Genomic DNA, 12,500 nt, shown 5'->3' on the forward strand with positions numbered 1-12,500 from the left:
GCCAAAGAATGGCATTCATAACTATACTGGTAGTTTGGTGCCTGTAATAGAGCGGGGAATAACTTATCATGTCTGATTGCCTTGATGCACGAATAATTAGCTTATTATGAACAGATATTCAAAGTCTTTTTAACTAGTGCAGTCATTGTGAGCACTTTTTGATGCGTACTAATTGCAGGTTGTCATTTCTCTGCTGCTGCCTTGCCCCGGCTGTGTAGAGTAGCCAAAGCGCAAAATGCTACGTTGCTGACGGCTATGCCGTCGTTAACGGCTGTGTTGATGACGACCTCTCTGCTAAAGGTTGCATTCAAACTCCTGCCTCCGATTCGCCGTTGTGGATTCGTCTCGGTTCTCTTTGGCGTGTGTTCCTGCATTTCAGGCTCCGTTTCGGTGACTCGTCTCGAGGCTCGCCCGCCAAAAAACGCTCCCGGAAAGTCACACACACTTCATGACATCTGGTGATCTCGACGGCGTGAAGGTGACCATATGTTTGCACATAACGCTTATGAACGGACCTCTCGACTCTCGTCCGTCATAAACGAAGCGCGGATACGGATGATGGCTTCGGCCTCTGTGGGCTGCCCGGGGCGACCCATGGACCTGGGGCGTCTCTGCGGGGGCTCTTCAACGCAGAGGTATAACTAAGCCTTAATGGCAGCTAGCGTCCACAGTGCTGTCAGCCTTCCGCGGCTAATTGTGCCATCGCTAACGACATACACGAGTCTCGTCCTCGAGGCGTTTTAATTTCCCTTCGATGGCCGCGCAGTGCCTTTGCCTGCTGCATTCTTTTGATGTTTTAGAAGTGGTCTCAGAGAGTGTGTGAGTGTGTGTGTGTGTGTGTGTGTACGTGCACACTGGTTCATGTGTGCACGGGACAAAACGGAGAGCAAGAAACCGGTGTCGGTATGTGTGAGTGTGCGCATTTATACATAGCGATGTGTGTGTGTGTGTGTGTGTGTGTGTGTGTGTGTGTGTGTGTGTGTGTGTGTGTGTGTGTGTGTGTGTGTGTGTGTGTGTGTGTGTGTGTGTGTGTGTGTGTGTGTGTGTGTGTGTGTTCTTATTTTGTGTGTGTGTGTGTGTGTGTGTGTGCGATGTGTGTGTGCGATGTGTGTGTGTTCTTATTTTGTGTGTGTGTGTGCGATGTGTGTGTGTGTGTGTGTGTGCGATGTGTGTGTGTGTGTGTGTGTGTGTGTGTGTGTGTGTGTGTGTGTGCGATGTGTGTGTGTGTGGTGTGGTGTGTGTGGTGTGTGTGTGTGTGTGGTGTGTGTGTGTGTGCGATGTGTGTGTGTGTGTGTGTGTGTGTGTGTGTGTGTGTGTGTGTGTGTGTGTGTGTGTGACACACGTTCCAATTAGGAGGGAAGACAGATGAAAGTGGCACTAGGAGCTGGCGCTGGTAAACAAGATGAGCTCAAAGAGTCCAAAAGTGCTTTTTCATTAAACATTCTCACAGACACACACACTGCTACCTCCACACACGCATGTCCCGAACACCAAAGGCCTCTAACACACCTGAACCCGGTCACACCTGCACTGTCTCTGCTCTCTCATGAGAGAGAGAGAGGAGAGAGAGAGAGAGAGAGAGAGAGAGAGAGAGAGAGAGAGAGAGAGAGAGAGAGAGAGAGAGAGAGAGAGAGAGAGAGAGAGAGAGAGAGAGAGAGAGAGAGAGAGAGAGAGAGAGAGAGAGCGCAATGTCAACACCGTTCCTATTCTACCTCAATGCTAAACACATGCAAGAGGGTATTGTATACCACTGTTCAACGTAAAGCTTTTCTTACGGTGGATGGGTCAGCTCAGTCAATCGGCTAGTAACACAGGTTTACATAAAGGATTGGCAAAACAGCAAATTGGACAGATATTGTTTTTAAACTGCTGTAAATTCAGCACAAACATAACTATGTTATTTCTGGGAAATTACAACAGAGGACTCTAACGGTATTGTCAGTGCTGTTCAAATGGTAGCTTTCCGCAAAATAATCTGAAAGGCGTGTCTTCTGTGCACACAGAAACTGCTAACTTTACCAGAAAATGTAATCTTAAACTCGGGCTAAAGTCTTGGTGTATCGACGATAAAGAGTTATGAGCCCGAAATCTGGGGCATACTTTAAATGGTTATGAATACAGTGTATCATCAGTCTGGATTTAACAGGAAAAACACACACGTACATGATGGCCTTTATGTTCACCCATTTCTTTCGATTTAATTTCATTTCATTATGACTTTGTTTAAACTCAAAAGACTTAACTTTTTTGTGCTTTTGTGCTTTTCTTGAAACAAGAGACAGCCTCAAGCCCCCCTCCCTGCCCGACCATAAAAACAAAAGATTTCTCGGACCATTAAAATTCAGCGGAAGTCAGCTTATTTCTTCCTCCCGACAGACACTCCAACCATCACTATTTCCTGCTCCTTCTTTATTCTCCTCGGGTCTCAGCGGACATGTTCTTCAGGCGGTGGGCTTTATCTGCTGCTCGGCGCATTAGAAATCCCGGTCGGAGCCCGGCCCCCCCCCCCTCTCCACCTCCATGAAAGGTGGAGCTGTCAGGGCAGAGGAGGGCTTTGATTCCCACGACTACCGATCGGCACTGGAGAACTTGTCAGGCCATCATTCTCCCATTTCCTCCCTGAACGCTCTTTGAAATCACGCCACTTTGTGGAGCAGTCCGAATTAACTAACTAGGCAAGGAGAGAGCAGGGGTGGTGGGAGGGAGGGGGAGGGAGAGAGAGATAGATGGGGGAGGTAGGGAGCGAGAGGTAGATAAAGATGTAGAGAGAGAAGGGGAGAGAGGTAGGGAGAGATGGAGTGGTACAGAGAGGGGAAGTTGGAGTCGTATAAAGAGGGAGGGGTAGAGAGGGCAGGAGGGAGGGGGAGAAGTAGAGAGGAATAAGGAGAAAGAGGGGTGGAGGACAACGCAAAATAAAGACGAGCGATGGGTAAAGAATTGCCATTCTCTGCCCTAGTCCCAGGACATACTTTGATTCACTCAACCCTGTAATGTTCATTACCTCCTTTTATGATACTATAGTCTTCATTTTCACTGTATTCACATGATAATGTATTGTTGAGATTATTTTTATTTAATGTTGATGATTGAGAGGGGATGTGATAAATTATGTAATCAAGTTATTTAACTGAGAAGAGGACTTTCACCTCTACCTGCAGTAGGAGCAATTTAGGACAACCTGTCTATGAATCCTTCGTGTATTTACAAGTACTTCCCCCCCAAGGTTACAAAGTACTCTCCAGCCAAGCACAAAGCTAAGAATTACAAAAAGAAAAAAAGTCGAAAGTCAATGTGCTCGCACTTAATTGGCTGCCATTACGTCCGTACTGCAGGCTGAATAGAGATCTGCAGTAGGAAGTAAAGAAAGAGGCTTTATTGACCAAAGTGGATGCCCAAATCACAGCCCCAGCCGGCAGATTTGTTTGTTTTGCTTTACTTAAAGACAACTTCTTCCTCCTCTTCTTCTTCTTCTTCGTCGGGGAACTTTGAACTGCTGCTGCTCCCTCAAGACATGATTATCAATTTTCCAAACCAAGTCACAGGGGGTGAAATAACAGCCTGTGTGCTATAGATATACCGCAAAGTGAAAGGTAGTGTCAACTATTTCACAGAATCCTGTCAACCAGTGTAGCTGTGGGGTTGGTTCTGATAAACAAGGATGACAAGACCAGAGTATTGTTCTCGTGGTTGCTGCAAAACTGCGGACTGAAAACCCACCGAAATGGCCCAGAATTATTTGGTGATGTTTGCGATATGAAGACAAATAAAACCGTATTTTTTTCCGAAATCAAATAATGCGACATCTTCTAAAGACGGAGGAATATACAGAGTGAAAAGAAAAGCAGTTTTCTAATCTCTGGAAACTTCCTCTGGGCACGGTCGAAAGGAAAACAGTACAGTAGTCGCGCATTTGTTGGGAATCCAATATTTCAATTAGTATTGATTCCCTCATTTTCAAAGCATGCACTACATCTGCTGAGACACATCTTTCGATCGTTTATCTTGCAATATCACACGGCTATGCTAAATAACACCCACACGTATAGGCCTATAACCCACACAAACAATACACACGCATACAGATACACACTCACATACTGTATGCGCACACTCTTGTTGCTTGCTTTTGGTTGCCGATCATGTATATGTACTCACACAAGCACACACACATAAACGCACACCTACACACACTCACGCACACGTACACATTTGCACACACACACATAGGTTCACACACTAAATCTCTAGAGGAGCGTATGTGTGTGTGTGTGTGTGTGTGTGTGTGTGTGTGTGTGTGTGTGTGTGTGTGTTTGTCATGTTGTTGTGGATGAGCATGAAGCCTGAGCTCATCTTGTCTGAAACGATGCCCAGAGCAGCTCTTCTTAAGCAGGCAGGGGGAAGCGCAGGCTCCCCGGCTCTGGGGGTATCTGTGATGGTGGTGGTGATGGTGGTGGTGGTGGTGGTGGTGGTCGCGCTGCGTTCCGAGCTACCGGCACAGCCTATAGGGAGAGGAGGTGATCATTCAAGCAGCCAATTAGGGATGCTCTCCTCTGCTCGTTTGTTGCCTGGAGCCCCCGGGAGAGGATGGTGAATAATGCAATACACACAGACGCGCACGTTCTCGTGCACACAATCACATACGCACACCCACGCACGCACACACGCACGTTTGCACTGGCACACATACACGCGTTTGTACATTCACAAACACCATGCGTGTGGAGGTGCACATATTCTGCCACTCATTTTTGGAAAATAAATCGTGTCGTATGGTGGCGGTGGTAGGGGGGTATATAAATGTATTCCTACAGGGTACTGTAGGGATGCAGGAAGGCCCCTGGATGTGTTAATATTGATTTTACTGTATTTAATGTTGTGTATCTATGTATTGATGAATACAGCGCTGCTATGATGCTGACGCCCAACTTTTATTAATGTTCCGCACGTCTTGATGGATCCGGTCGAGGTCTTCACCTCCGATTCGGCGAGCCTTTGGAGATTTGTGTTTCATATTTTTAGAATTTTTTAAAAGCCTTTCTTGAAAGCAGATCTTCATCATATTTCTTTGGGAGGTAAGATATGCTGTTCAGTTCGATAAGGACATGTGAGGTAATTGGTAATATAAAAACATAAAATATAAAAATCGAAAAATGAAAAATCCTCTCCACTTGCTGTGGATCCACAGCCCGCAGGCTATTAAGGCCCGTTCTCAGCACCCTTGATGACATCACCAAATCCCTAAAGCAACTCTTTATCACCAAACTCTGATGCAAACTTTTTTCTTCTCTTTTGACTTCTAAGACAAACAACGCACTCAGAGTACCAGCACGCTCGCTCAGACTCATGGGAAATGTAGGCTTTTATTCTTGGAAACCGCCAGTGGTAGTTTTCTTCTAAAAAAAAACAACGGGAACTTTCCGTCTCTGAGCTTCTTGTCTTGGATTCAGCCGTGAGCTGTGGTTGTCTTTAGATCTCCATATGCTGGAGTCGCCCCCGGCGGCTCGACGTTCCCGGGATCAAACGCTTAGGGATCGCCTGAATACATGGGAAACGAAGTCACTGTAACAGTAACAGGAATTTAAATATTCCACCATGTCACTGCAACAGACGTGCAGATTTGTGCGTCGTATATTTGTTTTGCTTAGTTTGGACGGCCTTTTGATGGAATCTTTATTAACGTCATGAATTGGAGAAATGAGACAGGCAGATGGCAGCAGAGCAGCAGTTGAATCACATTTATGCTTATGCAAATTTTGTTGGGCCAGCATCCGCTTTGTCAATTAAGGACCCTGCGTGTTTTCGCTGTGAGGTGGATGAGTTGTGAAATAAACACAGAGATTTCATCGAGGCTGATGCCGGCAATGCTGCCAGGCTCTCTCTCGACCTCTCATCTCAGATCAAAATGATTGAATGGTCAACATCTAGGCTCCTCTAAGTCGTCGGATGTTATTATGGAGATGCTCCTTCACCACTGTGTCAGATATACCATCAAGCTGGACTCTGATGACGTTCAGTTCGGCGGCCACGGAAGACTGGACCATCACACCGAGTTCTTCACCAAACCTCAGGACTTCAACGGGCGCTCCAACGTAATGCAGGTAAAGGGTGCTCTTTCATACCAATTCCTCATTTGATGATGATGTATAGAAGCATGGATGTTTGTGGGTTTGAGTTTGCACTATGCTTATCATTTTGTTTCAAAACCATTAGGTAAGGGGTCAACTCTACAGTCTTAAAGGGTTGAACTGTACAGTCTCAAAGAGTTGCATTCAAAGTTTCCAACGGGTTACACTCAAAAACACTGAAGGTCAAAACTTGAGAGTTTCAACGCGTTAAACTTTAAAGTCTCAAAAGTTTTAAACGATGCACTAGTCTCAAAAAGAAAAGGCTGGACATCTTTAAAGGGTTAAACTCGACAGCCACTACTTGAAAATCCAGCAGGCTTTAACCCTACACTGTGAAATGTTCCAACTCTACAGTCTCAAATGTTTCATCTCTACATTCTCAAATGTTTATGTTTCAAAGGGGTAAACAGTTGAGCACAGCCCATGTTGAGTTGAGATTTGAAAGTAATCCCCTGCACTAAACCTACAAACAGACTAGGAATGAACCTCCCAAAGCACCGCTGAGTACTGAAGAACCTTGAGAAGACGTGTTCAGTATATAGTGGCTACACTGTTTTGAACCTACCTGTGGGATCCTGGAGCAAGAACAAGCACCCCATCATACTCTAGTCCTGTATGACCTCTACCTGAATTCACTGTAGGCTATAAGGGTCTCCCAAATGAATAAATAGTAAATTGTAGCAATAATAAGAAATGATGACGTGAACAAGGTGAGGTTAGGTCACGGCCTTCTGTTAGAGGTTTTTTTTGTTTGAGCCAATGCCGTGAGTGAGGGGAAGCAGAGGTAGCATCAAAGAGGCCTAGTGCAAAAGGTAGACGATGAAGCGCTACACCAGGGGGGCTCCGGTCCAAATGCTAGCGCAGGGCTAGCTCCGGTGTATCAGTACCTCGGGTGTACAGCGTTAGCTCTGCCCGTACTTCCCAACGAACGGTTGCCGGTCAACGCCAAGAACCAGTGTTGTGTTGGCACAAAGCCACTCTCCCACCCCCTTATGGAGCTACCGCACCGTCCGCTGTTCATCCTCATTAATACAGAGTAGCTTTTAATACTGTCTCAAGCTAGCGATCAAACACCCCTGCTCCGTGGGCTCGAGGGACAGAACAACCCATTGATTGTGTTCCTCGCCATGCATTGTGAGCCTGTTTGTGAATATAATATTGACTATCTGCATTTACACCGCTCGCGCCGGGCTCTTATCTCAGAGTCAGCGAGTCTTTTTTTCTTCATCTTTTCCCCGGCGAGGCCGCTGAATGCGTGGCGTGTTTCGGCGTTCTCCCGCAAACAGTGTGCATAATTCATGCCGCGCAAAACTTACCTCTTCATGTGTATGCCTCTTAAAATTTGCATGGCTTCCCACTGAGAAAGCGCAATATCTGTGAGAGTTTGTGACTATCGGGTTTCCATCATGGAGATAGCTCGGGGCCAATAGCACGAAGTGGTTCGGTCCATGAAATAGAGGAAGGAACACTGATCTGCATTTTAAGCAGAACAGCTCCGGGACATTCCTTATGTTTCCCCCCCCCTTTGCTTTTTATGTATCGTGTTGTCATGTTTTTTCATGAAAACGCCGAGGGGCAGAAGGATGTTTACAAACAAGGTCAGGGATAACCCCGGTGATGGATCGACACGGGCCGCGCGCGTCTCCGTGGAAACTCGCTCAGCGCACGTGTTAGATCTTATGTTAATGAATCCAATTAATCCAAAGAGGAGCGACGGTGGCGGCGGCGGTGGCGGTGGCGGCGGCGGTGGCGGTGGCGGCGGCGGCGGCGGTGGCGGTGGCGGCGGCGGCGGCGGCGGCGGCGGCGGCGGCGGGGTGGAAGTGGCAGTCTCTCTACTTTACACCGCCAAGCGCTTCCCTGCCTGGCCATGGATGTGTCGGGGAGGGGGGGGGGGGGGGGGGGGGAACGTGAGTCAGAGCCGAGACGACACAAAGGCTTAATGAGCTATTTGTTTTGCTGAACCTTGGGTGACCCGTTCTCCGGATCAATCGGTGGAACGTCGCGGTTGATGAAAACAGAGGCACCGGTCTGGGTTGTGAGCGTGTGGGAGTTGGTCCCTTTTTTTTTTTAATGTGTCAAACAAGTTCACTTTACAATTCTGCCACCACGGCGCTAGTTTATCCAGCCTTTACACCAGCAACCCCTCCCCCGGCCGCGTCAGACTGGCCCCCTCGCAGCCCCTCAGTAAATCAGCCCCGTTTTGGCTCCGATTTCGTCATAAAAGAGCGAGAGGGGGAACGTGGGGATGGTGGTGGGGTTGAAATTCCACATTCCCTTGTATCTCAATTTCACTCTTCTTACTAATTCAAACAGCACAGCATCGCCCCCAGCCCCCCTCCCCCCCCCCCCCCCCCCCCCCCCCCCGTTCCCTGAAGGCCAAAATGTGAAGTTTAGTTAACGAGTCATCTGCTAATGCGGGCACCATCAGGGAATCCTGGGAAATTAAAAGCGAGGGATGGAGCTGACGGAAGCATATACAGACTGACAGTACGTCCAAGTAGAGGGAGCACAGTGCACCATGTGGCGTCCTCCTGGGTAGAAACGAGCAGAGAGAGCCCACGTTACGCAGTGGAAATGGTGCCACAAGTCTGGACAATGGAGCATTTTCACACATTTAATAAAGTTCGACTTTTGACGAGGGCATAGTGCCACGCACGTGGCCGTCAATCATTCAAACTTTACTCACAAAGCGCTTTTCATGCGCCATATTTTAACGCAGTACAAAGAGCATAACAAGGGACACGACAAGACAAGTTATGAAAACATATCATTTGTACACACTGGGTTGGATCCCAAGTGACCTCGACACTGAATTCAATGGGAGTCCTTTCAAAACATGTGGTGATTTAGCGTCTGCTAAATAAGTCAATATAACTCCATGGGCAGGAGGAGGACACGATCTTAAGTCTTCTAGTTGTAAACACGACAGCTCATATATCTCGGATTACACCGCCAAGTTTCTAACCGCCCTCTATGCCTACCTGAAATTGATAAAACGACTTTGTCTTCATCTCATTTCAACTTTTATTTTTTCCCTCATTGTTTTTATTCGCTCCTATTTCCGACTCACCAGGCACCTATTTTAATCCTTCTTGCATGTTTTCCTTCCCGAGTCTTAACATTTCCCCACTGAGCTTCTGGAGCGATTTTCCCCTCGCCGTGGCAGCGTTTTGTTAAGGGCCCGGGGTAAGGTGGTGCTGTCTACTGCCGGCCCCTGCGAAGGCCCCGGAGACTGTTAACCGTGGTAGCGGAACTATACGAATAAAGTTTGTTGACAAGATGAGGCAGACGGAGGACGCCGCGGGACGCATCGCTCGGCCCGTGATTCATTTAACAACTGTTGCTTTTAAAAGTCACTGTTTGGACCGTGACACCACCTCTCCCCTTCCCCCGCCACTTTTTAATGAGTGCTGCTGCTCCCTCGTTATTCAGGAACATAAAACTTTATTATGGTCTAATAATTCTCTGAATGGGAGGGCTCTGATTGGACCTTTGGCTGCACCTGGTCATATAAAGGCCCTCCAGAATTTGTGGCGGAGGACACCCGCTAAATCACTTCAGCTCCCCGATTGCTGGATTATATTTGGGTAAACAGAGGTTGGATTAAAGTACAAGAACTCACCGAAGTCATTTGTTTTTCTGCTAAGTGCTAAGGCCTCTGACGTGCTACGTATTCCAAGTACTTTGACAAGTACAAGTACTCTGATATTAAGAGTGCTTCGAAATAGTCTGACATGCAATAGAGTCTGACATGCAAAAATGACATGGAAAATAATATAATAGTATACTGCCAGGCTATGGTACCCTCTCACATGCTAAGTATATTAATATTCTCAGCACGCAAACGAGATCAGCACTAATGCCAAATAATGAAAGTAATGATGATGCAACAATTAGTTTAGTCTTAATACATACACGAAACAGATTTAATCAAAGAAGCATGTAAGTGTTTTAGTCTGTAAACCACCCATCGACATGGTAGAGGACAGTTAGACAGACAGACAGAGAGACAAATAAACAGGTAAATGGGCTACTTGATGAGGTATCCCAGGTGGGTAGTGTGCATTGATGATTTTTGTAACCCCAAAAAGCCAAGTCAATTGGATTTCAATGTCCCCTAATCAGTCACTGTCTCTAAGGGCTTCACAGGCCACATTGCATGGCTCCCCCCTCACCCTGGCTCCAAAGAAAAAACACCTTTAATTATTGAAGAGGAGACCTTCAGAAGCAAGGCAGAAATTAAAGCTTTATTACAATATCTGAGAGTGGCCTTCAGGATGGGCCCTGGTGCACCATGGCGACCAGAAGGCACGCTCTGCAACATGTTAAGACCGACCGATACCCGCCCGGCCGCAGACTTTACTTAAAATGCTCACGGAAAATGAAAAAATAATAAAAAGTAGGATTATTTTTTTGTCAAACTTGGAGGGGTTTTGTTCACGCTTCGGTGAACCAGAGCTGCACTCCTCCTCCTCCTCCTCCTCCTGGGCTTTGATTAGAAGAAACAGAAACTCGGATTGTGGGAAAAGTTTCTGTCAAGACTCTGTGGTTAGACTGGGTCAGAACACAAGACTGTTAATGGGCACTACTGAGAAGCCAAACGTAATACACGAAACGACTACATCAGAAAATGAGCAAAACGCTGTGGAAGTCTTAATTTACGGAGAAGCCAGTCAGTTACTAGAGCGGCATATTGGATGTTTGACCAGAAACCTCCAAATAACTCGCCATTCGAATCTGTAGGCCTGAAAACCTAGCCTCGTTGCAAGTGTCCTTCCAGTATTCTGATTGATAACCACACCCCTACCTTATCTTAATACCATACCGACTCCTTAATGACTTGTCTCTGTAAATAGTATAGCCTTTAAAGTTGGAGATAGAATCTATTTGCTTTGGGAATATTATTTTCGGATAAAAACCGAGAAAGAGCCCTAGTGATGAAGAAATGAAAGACCAGTCGGTGTTATCACTGTCTAACCCTTACCTGCTCCTTAATGCTGTGTCATTGTACTGTCTAACCCCTACTTGCTTCTTAATGACCTGCCTTTGTATTGACTGTCCAACCCTCACCTGCTCCTTAATGACCTGTCTTTGTATTCACTGTCCATCCCCTATCTGCTCCCTAATGACCTGTCTTTGTATTCACTGTCTACCCCCTACCTCCTCCTTAATTACCTTTGTACCTGCTGTTGGTCACCTTTGTTAAACAATGTCTGGTACAAGATCAAATTATACTATGAATAATAAGTCGATCCTTTAGTGTTCAAGCGATTCACACAGCGTTTGTCGTGTGCCATGTGGGGCGTCTCTGTGGCGTAGTGGTGGGCATCGAGGAGGCTGTGGTCGGGTGTTTTCATGGCCACAGCTGGTGATGCGGTGAGACTCTGTTGTGACTCTGTTGTGACTGGCCTCGAGTGTGCCACTAATGTACCAGACGCAACGGGTGATGAAAAGTCCCCATTTTCACGGGGTACACCGTTTTTGTTGGCCTGTCCCCGGCTGGCCTACCATGAGCCAGGCAAATCTTCAAGCTCATATTTTATTTGCTCTGGCAGCCCTTCCAATCAGACAGATTTCCAGAAGCCCTGGCCAGGGTTGGACCAATCAAATATGTTGATCTAATATTGGTCGGTCTGTAAAGATTAGCGCTCTATGGGAGCACAGTTGAGGCATTTCCATAAACATCCAAGACAACAATCGGCAAAAACGTAAATATGTCCCAAAAATAATAACATTGGATATTTAATGGTAACATGGACCACAAAACTGCAAATATCCCGTTTTTCCTTTCTGAAAACAAGTCACCTTAGACTAAAGAGATGCTAATTAGCAGGTCTGTCGGCGACGCTGTGTGCTCACTGTTCCCAGATTGTTCCACGTCTTCTTATTTGGAGGATTTTTTATTTTTTTTTCTACACCTGCTGCCATGGTTCTCCGTTGGCTGGAACTAAAAGGTGTCGACATGTTTCAGCAGTGGCACAGTGTCGGGCACACAGCGTCGCTAGGTGTGTAGCATCTCACCACCGAATCCAGACTCCCCCCCCCCAACCACTGTGAAGACATAATTAGCAACAGTCTCTATGTCGGTTTGTTTTAAACCAACGTACCCATGGCTTCCAAAAATGGAGCCCTAAAGAAACAAATAGGCATGAAGAAGAAAGGGGAGATGAACGGCTTGCAGTGGTTCGGGTGTCTGGTGGGTTTTTTGCTTTGGCGGGGGAATCAAATAGAATAGAATAGAGTTTGGTTTTCTCCATCTCTTTAAAATGAGCACTCAGGGGTTCAGCACTTCTGTAACTGTCCAGGGTACGGGAATGTACAGACGTTTGATCTAAAAATCCCTGATAAAATAACCCAGGACGGTAGTCTCACATC

At 46.6% G+C, this 12,500-nt stretch overlaps 1 protein-coding gene across 1 annotated transcript in view; it reads left to right on the forward strand.

The window, feature by feature from the left end:
- The window catches only part of gbe1b (glucan (1,4-alpha-), branching enzyme 1b), a 90,142-nt gene that overhangs the window by 75,236 nt on the left and 2,406 nt on the right, over positions 1 to 12,500 (forward strand). Inside the window, exon 15 of the mRNA XM_056610558.1 lies at positions 5,981 to 6,098. Within this exon, the coding sequence (XP_056466533.1) occupies positions 5,981 to 6,098 (118 nt within the window). The remainder of the gene's footprint in view (positions 1 to 5,980; positions 6,099 to 12,500) is intronic.

Source organism: Gadus chalcogrammus, chromosome 16, assembly GCF_026213295.1.
Source record: "Gadus chalcogrammus isolate NIFS_2021 chromosome 16, NIFS_Gcha_1.0, whole genome shotgun sequence".
Taxonomy (NCBI): domain Eukaryota; kingdom Metazoa; phylum Chordata; class Actinopteri; order Gadiformes; family Gadidae; genus Gadus; species Gadus chalcogrammus.